Source organism: Pinus tabuliformis, chromosome 9 (genome assembly GCF_031772625.1).
Source record: "Pinus tabuliformis cultivar Carrire ecotype Pingquan chromosome 9, CPIR1, whole genome shotgun sequence".
NCBI lineage: Eukaryota > Viridiplantae > Streptophyta > Pinopsida > Pinales > Pinaceae > Pinus > Pinus tabuliformis.
The window spans coordinates 620,912,355-620,929,599 of record NC_142307.1 but is presented as its reverse complement, the minus strand read 5'-3'; the positions used below and the strand labels follow the sequence as shown (position 1 = coordinate 620,929,599).

Sequence of the window (17,245 nt, the reverse complement as noted above, 5' to 3'; positions counted from 1 at the left end):
ATTTATACAAGCTTCCAACTAGAGATGTGGTAGTAATCATGAACGAAGGCATGTTTTGAAAGAATTTTTTTATTGCTTCCTAGTTGTTGATGGAAAGAAAAATCCACTAAATATAATGGCCTCAGTCCTTTGGTGATTAATGTTATCCTTTTTACCCCTAAAGCACCCATAATTGAATGGGAAACCTTTGAAATAAAGGTGAAGGAATGAAGATGGTAATAACGAGAATTGAAGGTTTGAACCATACATGAGGACTTGATAAAACCTTGAGCTATCATGTATTCATCGACACTAATGGTTCTAACTTCTTTCTAGAGGAGGGAGAAGGGATTCCAAGAAAGAAAAGGTTAGAATGGGCCTAAACCAAAGAAAATTGTGGTTAAATTGAGATGGATTACTTGACATTGCTTAAGATTTTCTACAATTAGGAAGAACCCAAATGTATCTCATTTGAATATGAAAAGGAAATATAAGAAAGATAAGACATAATAAGGAGTATAAGAAGGTGGGCGAAGGGTCTTATCAACTTGCTCCCACTTAATATGAGATCTGTCTATGTTGTTACCCTTAATGTGACTCATGTTAGTACTAATAAGGTGTTTCATGGGGGATTTGTGGAACTAATTGTTCATATTCCTTAGAATTAGTTATGATAACTCCCATTTTCTTGATTGTTCCCAAACTTTCCAGCCCATTTGTCTTTTTATTTTTATGCCTAATGATCGGGAAGCAAGAGAATGAGGCAAAGTTTCTCTTCTCTTGTCAAATTTGCTCCAATATAGATTCTAGCTCATAATATTGAGCTAAGTTTGCACTAAAATTGATATGGATACGAGGATTGAAAAGGATATGGACATTTAAAAAAAATCCAAGTACGATATGAAAAGGATATTCCGGGGGAGATAGAACATATTGCCAAAGAAGTTGCCAGCGAATGTGAAGGTCTGCCCCTGGCGATAAAGTTAGTAGCGTCTGCAATGATTGGCAACAGAGCTTTAAATGATTGGCAGCTTGCTTTAAGGCAAATGCAAAGAACGGATTTGAATTTTCCAATCACTCGTCCTTCCATTGATCCAGTTTTGTTTCAGCGATTGAGGTGGAGTTACGAGACTTTGCCTCGTGCCAATTTGAAAAACTGTTTTCTATACTGTGCCGCTTTTGCCGAAGGTGAACAAATTCCGGTGAAAGCATTGGTGCATATCTGGATCGCAGAAGGCCTACTTAAGGCCAGAGATGCAGACTCTTTATTGAAGATGGGGTACAATTATGTTGAGTTAATAGAAAGTCGATGCTTATTTCAGGTGAAAGGAGATGTTATTACAGTTCACTCTGTTGTCCGTAACATGGCGATTTGTCTCGCAGAGAATGAGAACTGTGTATTTAGGGCAAGTCAAAGGCTTCAACATTTCGCTGCTATCCAGAACCAGGCTGTTTGCAAACGACTCTCAGTCTATGACAGTAATATCACGTCTTTGCCGACAAAGGACTTGAGATGCCCCAAATTGGTTTCTCTATTCCTGGGAAAAATTGAAGATTTGGAAGAAATTCCAGCAGGATTTTTACTCAACTTCACGTCGTTGAGGGTATTGGAGCTGAGTATCCCGTTAGAAACATTGCCAGCATCGATGTGGCAATTAATACACCTCGAGTTTCTCAATCTGAGTTGGACTGAAATTGAAGATATACCCGAAGATATTGGTAATCTTTCTTCCCCTCAGTTTCTGTATCGGGGATATTGCAGAAACCTAAAATCATTGCCATCTCAACTAGGAGACCTAGAAAATATGAAGTATCTCTATCTTAAGGGTTGTTATAAATTAAGAGATTTTCCAGATGAGATAAACTGTAAGATTGAACTGTAAGAGAATGGAATTCTAACAAATACTTTGTTACCATTGAAGGTTTTGTGTCAATTCTGTTCCACACTCTTATTATTTAAACTCCCAGAATCGTTTTGAGGCCCTAAACGACTTTTTTTGGCAAGATTCCTTTGGCGAAAGCAAAGGCAATCACGTCAATAGTTGTATTCCTCGGAGATATATTTCCAACAAGGTATCATACACATCAAACAAAGATAATATGACCAAGTTACGATCCCAAGAAGTTGGCTGCCCAACTAACCCCAACGGGGCTCATAAACTCTTGGTGTTACATCTCCTTGGATTAGGTTTTTGGTTGTTTAGAGTTTTCTCTTATTGTTCAATGATAAAAAGGCCCTTGAGCCTCATTGTTCAATAATAAAAAGGAGAGTTGCTTGAGGGAAGAAAGAAAATGGATGAAGTATAAATAAGAAATCATGATATAAATATCACATTAAAAGAAATTTAACAATAATGACTTACCTCTTAACTATAACATTTTAGAATTTAATAACTATATACAAGTTTCATACTTCTAATAAACTCTTTTTCTAAATAATCTCTTCCTCTAATATGAAAATTATATTATGGACATTACAAATTAAAATAAACAGACACACACACATACACACATATATAAAGTCATATATTATAACTATATGTATTTTAAAAGTTTTAATAAAATTAGAAATAAAGATGGATGAAGAAGAATATTTTTCTGAGTCTATTTCCATCTAGAGGGAGTCGCCACCTAAAACTCTAGAGATGGAGGATAAGGTTACATCAGGCACCCTAGAAATGGAGATATTCTCATATCTTTCGATATTGGAAGCAATTATGACAACCTCAAAATATTTGTCTCCGCTTTCTTTAGTTGGTCTATATGATAAAAAAAATGCTTTTATAGTGGGGTTCAAAGAGTTGTCGCTAGGGTCTTAAACCTAGAACTTGCAAGAAAACATTTTTCTATCCCAAGGATGTCCATTGTAAGTTCCAAGTGTGGGTTCCTCTCAAGATGCTCTCAATTTTGTAGATCAAGTTAGTAATGTGAATAATGGGTTTGTAGAGGCGTCTCATCCGACAGTCGAATTTTTTGGGTTATAAATTCTTGTCAAGTGGGTGAGCCTCTTTTTAAGGGTTTCTTGGGTACTACAAGAAGAGTTGGGACTGACTATGCTGGATATTTTTCAGGAGATACTAAGATCGGAATCATAGGCTTGAGTGCTTTTCATAATTATGTAGAGATTTTTAATGGTGATTTCAATGGAGGGGAGACACAGTTGCTCACAGAAGATTTACCGGTCTATGGAAATGAAGTACAAAATGTGATAAGGAGGTTCAAGGTGAGCATTCAGAAAGAGGGTACCGCATATGATCTTTTGGGTGTTGGGGATGTACAAAGGTTTGGAAAAAAAGGTAAAAAATTAAAATGTACCAAGGTCAGAGTAGAATTAGAGAATTTGGTTCTTAGAGAGGGAGTGCAGTTTGAGGAAGTAACGAACACGACTGAGCAAGTGCTAACTATTCACGTATGGGAAAGGAATTATTCAGTTGAAAAACTTCAAGGTTGGGTAAAATCGATTTGGGAGAAGGACTTGTAAGATTTTCTAGTGGTTAGAACACTCACATGAGGATGATTTTCCCTTATATTTAAGTTAGTGGTTGACGTTAGTTGAGTTTTAAGTAGGGAATGGCTCAGAGAGTTAGTTTTGGTTATGCTTAAGAGGTGGAATCCTCTTTCTTATGCTAGTAGAGAGTATCTGGGGGTTGGTCCAGTTTGGGTAAGACTTCCGAGGTTACCCATGCAATTTTGGTCATAGGGAATATTCTGAATAATAGTGGATAACTTGGAGTCCTTCTTGGAAGCTGAAAAATCCTTTGAAGAAACTAGAAGAATGGGAATAACTTTCATTATGGTTAATATGGACACCTGTGAGGTTCTAGTTGCAGCTATGAACATCACATACCATGGGATGTCTCATAAAAAAAATACTAAATTATGAAGATATTCCATTTTAATGTCATTGATGTCATGAAGTGGATCACATGTGGAAAGATTTTCCATTGCCTTATTCTAGAAAAAAATGGGAGGAAGTCTCAATTTGGGGTTTTTTTTCAAAGGGGAAAAAGTTGGAATACCATATCGGTCTAGATTTAGGGAAGTCTTCGATGAATTTTCAACAAAAATAGAATGACTCTAGTCCAATGGCGGAATATGTGCAACAACAACGTGTTGGGATACAAGGTCCTATTCCAGAATCTTTAGTAGTGGGTGTGCCCTCGTCACAAGTGCCTATGTCAGGTATAATTTTTTCCTCTTTCCCTATTTCAAATCTCATTAGTTCCTTTTTCTCATTAGTTATTGATTTGATCCCCTCTCCATCTATACCATGCTCCTCATCAGGTCATGCTCCCACTAGTCTCAGTCTTGACAAGATCCCTTGTTCTATTTCTAATTCTCCTATATGCTTCCCTCCTCCTCTCCCTTCCCTCTCCTTTCTTGGAGAACCATCATCTGTATTTGAATCAAGCTCTCAATATAATCTTAGATCGAAAGCCAAGATTTTGATGCCCTTGGAAACTGTTAGAGGTCTAAGTCCTCCCTCCCCCACTAAACTCCTTAAGAACCCTAGAGGTGGAAAATCCCATATGTCCAAGGCTAAGAATCAAGCAAGCTAGGATATGGTGGCTAGTAGGAAAAAATATCTTGAAGGGGTGCTTAGAGTAGTGCATACCCCTACTCCTTGTACATAATAATGCTTTTATAATTTAACTATTGAGGGACTTCTCACCCCTCCAAACATCTAGCCCTTAAATGTATGATGTAGTCGGAAACATTTGATCACATATACCTTCAAAAAACCCTGGAATGTGGTGAAGGGGTTGTGAAATCATTAGAAACTTTGATCCCAGGATGGTATTTTGTCATGGAGAATGCTAGAGGGAGGTTTGGTGGACTGGCTGTGGGATTCAAGCAAATATATATTAAATTCTTAAGCACATGGGGTTCTGAACGGACTTTAGGGCCTAATATATTTGTGGTAAAATTAGGTATGGAAATAAAGCTAGTGAATATTTATGGGCCATGTCAAGAAAAAATGGTTTTCTGGGAAAGTATTATGGATCATTCTTTTATGAATCTCAAGAACTTTCTTATCAAAGGTGATCTGAATTTCTCCATTGGGTATCTAAAATTTGGGGCATGCATGCACACCTTGGCCCCATCTCTGATTTTTTTTCCCACTTACTAGATTCACATAAAATGGTTGATGTAGGCATGATGAAATCAAAACCTACACGGTGTAAGGATAATTGACGAGGCCATCATAGCCCGAAAGATTAATGGATTTCTAGTTAACAAATCCAAAATGGATAAAATCCCCATATTTTATTAATGGGTGGGAGTGGGGGGTTATTCTAATCATCACCCCATTTTACTTGAATTAAAAGGTGGCATATGAAAGCCAAAATATCCCTTTAAATTTAACTTTGTATGGATGAAGGATGGATATTTTCGCAATCTTATGGTGGAGCACTTGACTCCTTGTGGCCTTTATAGGGAAGGATCGATTATGGAAAAATTCTCAGATAACATTAAAAGATTGAAAAGGGCTACCATTGAATTGTCAAAGGAAAAATATGGAAGGGAAGAGGATGTTTTGAAGAATATCAAACAAGAATTAGAGCATCTAGAAGATCTAGCAAGGGAGGTTATCTTTCATGGATTCCGAGCAGCATATCATTAAATTGGAAGCTACTAGAAGGAGAATCCTGAAGGAAAATTAGGAAACTTGGAGGCTAAAAGAAAGGAAGTGCGGCTAAAAAGTGGGGACAAGAACTTAAAGTTTTTTCAACAGTTTGCAAGGGGACATTATGGGGTGAAAAAGTGACGCTGGGTTACACTTTTGTGAGAAATTTCCCTGAAAAATTCACTATCTCAATTTTTAGCTGAACCAAAATTTTCTTTGGCCAAATTTTCTATATTTATTTGGACAAACTATTATATTAAGTTCAGCCGAACAATTGGCCGTTTAGATTAATGTCGACCCTTAAATGGATTTTTTCCGGAGGTGAAAAAATTGGAAATAAAATAGTTCAGCCAAGCTATTGATTTCGGCCGAACAAATAATTAGGCCCAACTATATATTCGACTGAACTATAGATTCAGGCGAACTAGCTTTTCGGTCTAGAAAACATCTATATATATGAGAGCCCTTAGGTCATTGCAAATTTTTCTCGCTATTAGTATGTTATTGTTATTGTGTCACTACTATTTCGGCTGATCTGTCGGTGCGTTGGAGGAAACGATCGCGTATGTGCAAGATTTGTTATTTATTCCAGATTTTTGTATGGTTTTTTAATTTTTTTTTTTTGGGTTTTTGTAGTTTTGGTTGATGCCACAAAAGTTTTTGTAGGATTTTTGCACAAGGGCTTGAAAAAATCTGTATTAGCATCTTCATCAAACATAACAGGCACATGATCGACCGCCCAGAAAACGTCATTTATCTTGTTCGTCCGCCGCTGGTATTGTTTCTGGAAGAACCTTGTGGCCTCCACCGATATGTCATGCTGTGTGTAGAAGAAACCCCCATTCCCATCTTCGATCTCCCTTGCCTACAGATATATGCATGTTTTTCATGGAAAATTATAAATCCCATAAATATAGTACTAAATAATCCCCTGGCCACAAATATAAGAAGTAGATGATCCTTTTATTTCCAATGTTCGAGCATTTTGCCTCAAAATGCAATGCCCGAAAAAAGTACTAAAATAATTAAATTTCTTTGCATTTTGCTCCAACAAGAACTTCTTTAGGGAATCTTCGCTTTCTCTCAGAGTCTTGCACGAAATCATTAATTTTTGAAAAGGAACGCTCAACAGCTGAGCACTTGGTTGATCTTCCACAAATGTACATCTTTATAGCTAACATATGACCAATAATCCTAAAAGCTCTTCCTTTTTCTTGTTATTTGTTCACATGGATCCTGGCCATTACATAAATGCAGACAGTAGTGAAAGAGTATTGAATTACTCACAAAGTTATGTTAAATTACATAGAAAGTCTCTATTATATACTAATGGAGGAGCCCCAGTGTTAGATAAGGATGACTACGACAATTCGGTACATGTAAGTCACTATGTGAGCTTACAACTCACCATACTTAGCTCATAGGGAAATGAAGGGTTGGAAAAGACAAATTCCAACACCCTCTCTTAAGCAAAATATAAGGAGTAACTAAAGAAAAAAACAAAGAATAGGTCCGAGCAACAAAGCCTAATTAGATACCCATTTACAAACTCTCATAAGCGGAGAAAGAGAGAAAAACCCTTAGCGAACATATTGTTAGGAAAATTCTACCCTTGAAAATATATAATTTTTTCTTTTTTACAAAACTTCCTATCCTCTTCAATATATATATATATATATTTTAACGAATCTTCCTATCCTCTTCAATTTATTTGATCACTTATCTCTCTGAAGGTTTCCAAATTAGCAATGCACTCAACTTTTCTTCAAAATCGTTGTTCGCATGTATTGTATACATTTCCGTAAGCACTTGACATTCAATTTAAATTACGTTTATGGTAACATAGAAAATTTACAGTGACTATGGAATAGTACCAATGTTAGGATTAGAAGGATTCATTAACGCTTAACTTTTATCTAAATTGTTTGTACTCGTTTCAGTGTAACATATACACTTTACAATACATATTTCTAGGTTGATAGAATGATTTATATGTGCTCCGTTGTGAACACCAGTAGATGCCATTACAGTGGTATCCAATAGGCACCTATAGGTGCAATTAGTTCAAATTATTATATTATAATTCAATTGGTCAATACTTATTTCAACGGAACTGTGTGCATCAAAATTATTAACTATTTCATAATGTAGTTTACCGCAGTGGAATGTATTGAGTGTGCAGCGAAATTTTAACTATTTCATTATATAGTTTACAAATGTGGACTGGTAAGCAACAATTTTGTTGGACCGTGTGAGCGTAAAATGTTATATATTTCATTATACAGTTTACAATGGTCCCATCATGCAATAGTTTGCAAATTTATTGGTAAGCAACAATAATGATGCAATAGTTTGCAAATGTAGCATCAATTCTCATTTTTGGTGGTTACCTGGATAGAGTATTAAGTCATTACCCAATGGGCAATTTTTGGTGCATTACTTGCATTAGGTGCATTGGCTAGATCTTAATATTACAGTAGCCACCATTACCATAGATGCTATCAGCGGGATCACCAACCATCTCTGTTCATCTATCTTTGACATGAGATACACATGGCCATCGACAATCATCTCTGTTCATCCAACTTTGATATGAGAGACATGTCGCGAATCAAATATTCTTCACTCCATCAATCTTATTGGTTCCGTTGTTTTTTTTTTTTTTTTTTATTTTTTTTTTTTTCCGAAGGTGGCAAAACCTATCAAACTCAGGTGTCAAACCAACAGTGAGGACAGCCATCTCTGGCTGTTATCCGCGAATGTCGGTTTGACTCATCACCGTTATCAAGGAAAACCACGCCACCTGTAATAACCCGCTGGTGGTCCGTATTGGTTCCGTTGTTACCGTTAATAATTAACAATAATTAATTATGGTTAATTAATAATTAATAATTAAATAAGTAATAATAATTAATAATTAATAATTAATAATTAATAATAAATTAATTGTTGTTAAATATTAAATAATTAATTAATTAATTGCCATTAATAATTAATTATAAATATAATTAATAATTGATTATCGTTTTTATTATTGATTAATATTATATATTTTTATTTTTATTATTTAAAATTTAATTATTCATATTACATTCTATCAATATTAATTATTATTAATTAAATGAATTAAATTTTCTTTAATAATCAATTAATTATTTAATAAAGCATCAATTAATCATGAATAGTTAATTAATTTATACGAATTAATAATTAATAGTAAATTAATTAATTAAGTAATTAATTGCAAATAATACTTGTTGTGTTGTTACTATTGATTTTAATTTCTAATTATAAATTTAATAATTAATAATTATAAATAACGGTTAATAATAATTAATATACTAAATTTACGTAATTAACAGTGAAAAAATATTTAATTATTATTAAATAATGAATCCATATAGGTGAGGACAATTTTATGATAGAGGAGGAATGACCTATTATAGAGTTTTGAGAACCCAACGTTTCGGACTACTAAATGAGTCCATCATCAGGGGACGCGTCAATAGATTTTAAGCTATTAGTGATGTATCCAGGAGCTGTATTTTAGTGTATATATATGGGTTATAAAAAGTATACTGTCAGAACTGAGTAACATTTGGAAACCTTTATTTGAAATCATAAAGCATCAATGATTAATGCATATCCCTTACAACAAGTTATTCCCTCCTCTCATTCATAATGAAAATTAACTAAATCCTTAATGATTTAAATTCAACATAAGATAATTCACTTATTAATTTGAAATTAAGAATCCTTAAAATAATAATAATAATAATAAATTAATAAATAAAAATAACAAACAAACAAACAAACAAATAAATAACAAAAATATAAATAAAAAATAAAATAAAATAAATAAATATAAATAAAAAAAAATAAAAAATAAATAAAATAAATAAAAATATATATTAACAAACTAATCAAATATGGGCCGACTAAAAGTTCTGATAGTATTTTTTTTATAACCCATATATATATATACTAAAATACAGTTCCTGGATACATCACTAATATCTTAAAATCTATTGATGCATCCCCTGATGATGGACTCAGAAGTCCGAAACATTGGGTTCTCAAAACTCTATAACAGGTCATTCCTCCTCTATCATACAAATTTAATTATTAATTAATTATTAATTAATAAATTTATAATAAAAAATATTTTATAATAAAAAATTCATTAATAACCATATTTAATTAAAAATAATAATAAATTAATAGTTAATAATTAGATCTTAAGAACTAAATATTTGATCATTAATTGTTCTTAGTTATTATTGTTATTAATAATAATTAATGATTACTTAATCAATAATTTAGTAATTAATTATTAATTAATAAAAATAATTAATAATTAATCGTAATTAATTGTTAATAATAATAATAATCCATTGTTGATATTATTAATAATAATGAATTAATAATAATAATAATAATTACTTATTAATAATAATTAATAAATAGTTGATAACTAATTAATAAAAATAATTAATTGTTATTCATAATAATTAATAATTAATTAATCAATAACTGAATATTGAATATTGAATTATTAATCATTGATTGGTCAAACAAGGTTAATAATGGTCAATAATCATGGTCATATTGTGACAAAGATTATCTCTTAGACCAACGTCACATTATGACAAGCACGGTCATCCATGGTCAATCTTGTTCAAACATGGTGCAATGTCGCATTGTGACAAAGATTGTCTCCATATGAAAACTAACCATGGTTAAACATGGTGCAATGTCGCATTGTGACAACGATTGTTTCAATATGAAAATAAACCATGGTCAAGCATGGCTAAGCATGGTTAACCATCGTCCAACGTCGCATTGTGACAAATATTGTCTCAATATGAAAATCCACCATGGTCAATCATGGCCAGCCATGGTTAACCATGGTCACATTGTGATGAAGATTGTCTCTTGGTCCAACGTTACATTATGACAACGATGGACATCAATGGTCAACCATGGTCCAACATCGCATTGTTGCAGATATTATTTAAATATGAAAATCAACCATGCTCAAACATGGTTCAACGTATTATTGAGACAAAGATTGTCTCAATATGAAAATCAACCATGTTTCAACATCACATTGTGACAAAGATTGTCTTAATATGAAATTCAATCATGAGAAACGATGGTCCAACGTCACATTTTGACAAAGATTCTATCAATATTAAAATCAACCATGGTCAATGATGGTCAACCATGTTTATTTTAGTGTTTATAATATTTATCTTATGGTTTATATACCTTGGATTTATAATATTAAACCCAAGGGTTTAATATTATTTCCTTTGGTTTTTAGTATTAATCTCTTACATTTAGTAATCCCTTGGGCTTATAATATCAATCGCTTGGGTTTATTAATGTAAGAGTTTACTCCTTGGGTTTAATATTACTCCATTGGGTTTATAATCCCTTGGGTTTATTAATCTAAGGATTCATTTTCAAAAGGTGTAATATTATTCATAGCATTTAAAATATAAATACTAGGGTTTAATTTAAATCCCTTGGGTTTATAATCATGGTCAACCATGGTCAACTATGGTCACCAATGGTCCAACGTCACTGTGTGACAAAGATTTTCTCAATATGAAAATCAATCATAGTCCAATGTCGTGATGCAACAAAGATTGCCTTGATATGAAAATCAATCATGCTCAACCATAATCAACCATGGTCCAATGTCACTTTGTGACAAAGATTGCCTCAATATAAATATTAACCATGGTCAACCACAACCAACCATATTTATTTTAGGGTTTATAATATTTATCTTAGAGTTTATATACCTTGCATTTATAATATTAATCCCTTGGGTCTAATATTATTCACTTGGGTTTATAATACCTTGGGGTTTTAGAATTGATCCATTAGGTTTATGATATCAATCATTTGGGTTTAGGGATCATATTCCTAGGGTATAATATTATTCATAGGGTTTATAATATCAATCCTAAGGTTTAATATAAATCCCATGGGTTTACAATCATGGTCAACCATGGTCAACGATGGTCCAATGTTAAATCGTGCCAATGGTTGTCTCAATATGAAAATCAACCATGGTCAATCATGGCCATCTATGTTCCAATGTCGCATTGTGAAAAAGATTGTCTCAGTATGAAAATCAATGATAGTAAAGCATGGTCAACCATGCTTATTTTAGGGTTTATAATATGTCTTAGGGTTTTTATGCCTTGAGTTTATAATATTTATCCCTTGGATTTAAAATTATTCCCTTGGGTTTATAATCCCTTAAGTTTTTAGTATTAATCCCTTGGGTTTATTATTCACTTGCATTTAAAATATCAATCCCTTGGATTTATTAATATAAGGGTTCATATTCCTAGGGTATAATATTATTCATAGGGTTTATAATATTAATCTTTGGGTTTAAAATAAATCCATTGGTTTTATAATCATGGTCAACCATGGTCCAACATCGCATGGTGACAAATATTTTCTCAATATGAAAATCAACCAATGTTGCATTGTGACAAGGATTGTTTCAATATGAAAATCAACCTTGGTCAACCGTGTTCCAACATTGCATGGCGACAAAGATTATCTTAATATGGAAAATCAACCATGGTAAAAAAAACATGGTCACATTGTGACAAAGATTGTCTCTTGGTCCAACATCACAATGCGACAACCATGGTCATCCAAGGTCAACCATGGTCCAATGTCGCATTGTGACAAATATTGTCTCAATATGAAAATCTACCATGGTCAACCATGGCCAACCATTGTCCAACGTCACATTGTGACAAATGTTGTCTCAATATGAAAATCAATCATGGTCAACCAAAGTCCAATGTCGCATTGTTAGAAATATTATGTCAATATGAAAATCAACCATGGTCAACCATGGTCAATCATGCTTATTTTAGGGTTTATAGTATTTGTCTTAGGGACAATATACCTTGGGTTTATAATACTAATCCCTTGGGGTTTTGGAATTGATCCATTGGGTTTATTATTCCTTTAGGTTTATAATATCAATCCCTTGGGTTTATTAATCTAATGGTTCATATTCCTAGGGTATAATATTATTGATGGGGCTTATAATATTAATCCTAGAGTTTAATATAAATATATTGGGTTTACAATCATGATCAACCATAGTCAACGATGGCCCAATGTTACATTGTGAGAAATATTGTCTCAATGTGAAAATCAACAACCATGGTCAACCGTGGTCCAACATCGCATTGTGACAAATATTGTCTTAGTATGAAATCAACGATAGTAAAGCATGGTCAACTATGTTTATTTTAGGGTTTATAATATTTATCTTAGGGTTTTTATACCTTGGGTTTATACTATTTATCCCTTGGGTTTAATATTATTCTTTTGGGTTTATAATCCCTTGGTTTTTAGTATAATCCATTCGATTTATTATTCCCTTGAGTTTATAATATCAATCCTTATTAATCTAAGGGTTCATATTCGTAGGGTATAATATTATTCACAGGGTTTCTTATTAATCTTTGGGTTAATATAGATCCATTGGATTTATAATCATGGTCAAGCATAGTCCAACATCACATCATGACATATATTTTCTCAATATGAAAATCAACCAATGTCGCATTATAGCAATGATTGTCTCAGTATGAAAATAAACTGTGGTCAACCATGTTCAAACATCACATTATGACAAAGATTGCCTCTATATGGAAATTAATCCTTGTCAAACCTGGTCAACCATAGTCAATAACCATAGTCACATTGTGACAAATATTGTCTCTTGGTTGAACGTCACATTGTGACAACCATGGTCATCCATGGTCAACCATGGTCCAACATCGCATTGTGACAAAGATTGTCTCAATACGAAAATCAACCATTGTCAACCATGACCAACCATTGCCCAATGTCGCATTATGACAAATGTTGTCTCAATATGAAAATCAATCATTGTCAACCATAGTGCAACTTTGCATTGTGACAAAGATTGTGTCAATATGAAAATCAACCGTGGTCAGCCATGTTTATTTTAGGGTTTATAATATTTATCTTAGGGTTTATATAGCTTGGGTTTATAATATTTATCCCTTGGGTTTAATATTATACCCTTGGGTTTTTAGTTTTAATCCTTTAGGTTAATTATTCCCTTGGGTTAATATAAACCCTACCATTTTTAGTATTAATCACTTGGATTAATATTATTCCCCTGGGTTTATAATCCCTTGGGGTTTTATTATTCACCCGTTGGGTTTATTATTCTCTTGAGTTTATAATATGAATTCCTTGAGCTTATTAATCCAGGGTTCATATTTGTAGGGTATTATGTTATTCAAAGGCTTTGCAATTAATTCGCTTGGGTTGATAATCCCTTGGGGTTTTAGTAGTAATCCCTTGGGTTTATTATTCTCTAGGGTTTATAATATTGTTTCCTTGGGTTTTTTAGTCTAAGGGTTTAATAATATTCCCTAGGATTTATAATTCCTTTGGTTGTTAGTATTAAACCTAAGGGATTATAAACCCAAGGAATAATATTAAAACCCAAGGAATTAATATTATAAACCCAAGGTATATAAAGATGGTTGACCATGCTCAACCATGGTCAGACTTCGCATTGTGAATGAGATTGTCTCAAAATGAAAATCAACCATTGTCAACCATGGTCAGGCATGCTTATTTTAGGGATTTTAATATTTATGTTATGGTTTATATACCTTGGGTTAATCTATTGGTTATATGTATCTTAGGTTAATCCCTTGGGTTTATAATTCCTTGGGATTTTAGTATTAATCCCATGGGCTAATATTATTATGGAATAGCAGCGGAAGAATTGATTCGTATTCTTTTTCTTGTCCATATATTAAAAGTGGGAATGAATAATGACTTCAATTCCTCACCTTTATATTAGAAAATTATTAAACATGGGAATGAATGTTGACTTATTTGTATAGAGTAAAGGCATGATTAGGAATGGAAAAATGCTAAGGAATTAAGTAAAGTTGTTTCTTTGGAATATATTCTGATTCCAACCTCACAGCTCCCCGTAAATCATCAGAAATACAAGCACTGCCAATCCCTTGTATATTTAGACAACCCATCGACCTTGCTTTGCATACACATATTGGTTTGCTCTCTGCCCACGCATATTCATATTTTTGCTTCTGTCGGCCGCGTTTTATATTCATCCTCCCTTCCACTATTTATATTTTTTTCCTCTGCAACTATGGTTCATGGTCACTGTGATTGTTACATAAAGCCAATTGACTTAGTGACCTTTCAATAAATTTATTTATTTAATAATAAAAACTCCATTAATTGAGTTATCCCTCAAGGCTCTCTTCTATTTTTTTGTTCTCACATTCATATTCATCCCTACTCTGCTCCCACCAATTATTGGCAATGGATATTCTGACCGGAACCGCATCCAACTCTGTAAATGTGTTAGAAAACCTGCATAGATGAATCTAGCTAGTAAAGGTTGAACACACATCTTTGTAGAGCAAAGACACTAAAAAAAATCAAAAGAACAAAATGAATTATTGATTAACAGAAAATAGGTTACAGTGCTCATGATATACTACTTGAGAGTCAAATAATACACATCACTGGGTGAATATCCCAAGGTAATGCGCTATAGTGGTGATCAATGAGAGGACTCGACACCTACAGCAAGTTCTGGAGAGAACTAGCTAGTTGTGGAGTGAAAGGAGGAGCAAATCAGGGAGTAAATCATGTAGAAAGGATCATGCATGTAGTCCCATGCATGCGTGGACAGTCAAAGGCACCAATCTGGTGAAGATTCCAATGTTGAAGCCTTGCATGTCAGTGAATGCCTTAACTAAGTGTCTGCATGTGCCAGTAATGAAGGTCCTAGGTGTGTAGTACCTCCAACACCCCCCCTGAACACCAATATGGGGAAAAATAGAAAATGGGCCCTGGCAACTGAGGCCAAAGGTCACCCAAAATAGAGTGCAACTTGTACTAAAATTGAGGAAAGAGGGAAAACCTCGTGGGAAAAGCCCCCCTCAAAATACAATGTAATCAAAAGAATAGAGGAAGAAAAGACAATTGCTAAGAAACTGTATCCTTCACTCCAAGACAATCACACAGAGAGTAAAACTTCTGCTCAGTGAATGTCTTGGTGAAGATGCCTGCACTCTGTTCTGTTGAAGGAAAAAACTGCAAATCAATAACCCGATCATGTAATGAGTCTCTGATGCAGTGCATATGGATCTCTATGTGCTTCATCTGCTGCCACTGTACTGGATCCCTGCAAAATTTGAGAGTGCTCTGGTTGTCACAATAGATGATAAAGGGCTGGTGGAATTGGACGCCCAACTTAGTGAGGAAGTGTTGTAGCCACAGAGCCTGAATGGTGATGTTGACTACTCCTCTGTACTCGGCCTCAGCTGAAGAGAGAGCAATAGCAGTCTGCTTCTTGCTCGACCAATAGATAGGGCCAGAACCTAAACTGAGTGAATATCCAGAGGTGGACTTATGATCAATGTTTTTGCCCACCCAATCAGAATCTGTGAAGCCAAGGAGATCCAGTGCAGTGCCTGCTGCATAGTGAATCCCGAAGGTGATGGTGCCCTGCACATATCGGAGGATGCGCTTGGCAGCTTTCCAGTGTAGCTCATGCGACTCATGCATGTATCTGGAAACTTCCCCTACTGCATATGAGAGATCTGGTCTGGAGTGGGTGAGGTACAGTAAGATCCCCACTAGCTGTTGGTAGAGAGTACTGTCAACTAATGGAGTGTCACCTTCATCCTCAAGGTGGACCCCAGACAGAAAAGGAGTCAGTGTTGGCTTGCAGTCAGTCATGTGAAATCTCTTGAGAAGATCTCGTGCATACTTAGCCTGAGAGAGTTTGATGCCTATGGCATCCTGGCTGATCTCAAGACTAAGAAAGAAGTGTAATGGACCCATGTCCATCATCAAGAACCTATCATGCAAGGTCCTCTTGACTATAGCAATGGCTGAAGCCGAGCTACCAGTGATCAGGAGATCATCCACATACAAAACTAAGATAAGAAGAGAGTCACGTGTCCTGAGCATGTAAACATTCAGATTAGACTTACATCTTTCGAATTTTTGTGATAAGAGAAAATAATCCATCTTCGCATACCAAGCTCTCGGGGCTTGCATAAGGTTGTAGAGAGACTTCTTCAGTCTACAGACCAAAGATGAATCCTGACTTAAACCATGTGGTTGCTCCATGTAGATCTCCTCATATAGGTCTCTGTGAAGAAAGGCATTCTTCACATCTATCTGATGTACTTCCCACCCCTGGGCAGCCACAATGGCAAGTGCAAGGCATATGGAATCCATCTTTGCTACTAGAGCAAAGGTCTCATCATAATCAATGCCATGAACTTGTTGGAAGCCTTTGGCTACTAGCCTGGCTTTCTGTCTAGTGATTTGCCCATCTTCATCACTCTTGGTCCTGTAGACCCATTTTCATTGGACAAGCTTCCTTCCTAAAGGAAGGGGGACCAGATCCTAGGTCTGGTTCTCAAGGAGGGAGTTGTACTCCTCCTCCATGGCAGACTCCCAAGAGGGATTCCCAACAGCCTCAGCATAAGACTGCAGATCAGAAGATTGAACCAAATGACAATGTCAGGATGGCGCTGGTTCAATGGT

The 17,245-nt window shown here is 34.5% G+C and overlaps 1 protein-coding gene across 1 annotated transcript; it reads left to right on the top strand.

Moving 5' to 3' along the window:
- Positions 1–977: 977 nt before the first annotated feature.
- Positions 978–3,460, top strand: LOC149150119 (putative disease resistance protein At1g61190). Its single transcript, XM_089442709.1, has 2 exons — positions 978–1,698; positions 3,051–3,460. Exons 1-2 carry the CDS (start codon positions 978–980, stop codon positions 3,458–3,460), a joined length of 1,131 nt encoding a protein of 376 aa, XP_089298835.1.
- The last annotated feature ends 13,785 nt before the right edge of the window (positions 3,461–17,245 follow it).

Bases quoted from the DNA above. Each gene is read 5' to 3' on its own strand.
- LOC149150119 (XM_089442709.1), top strand. From the start codon at position 978: ATGATTGGCAACAGAGCTTTAAATGATTGGCAGCTTGCTTTAAGGCAA. The intron at 1,699-3,050 runs GTAATCTTTCTT...GATATTTTTCAG, and splicing joins AGATATACCCGAAGATATTG to GAGATACTAAGATCGGAATC.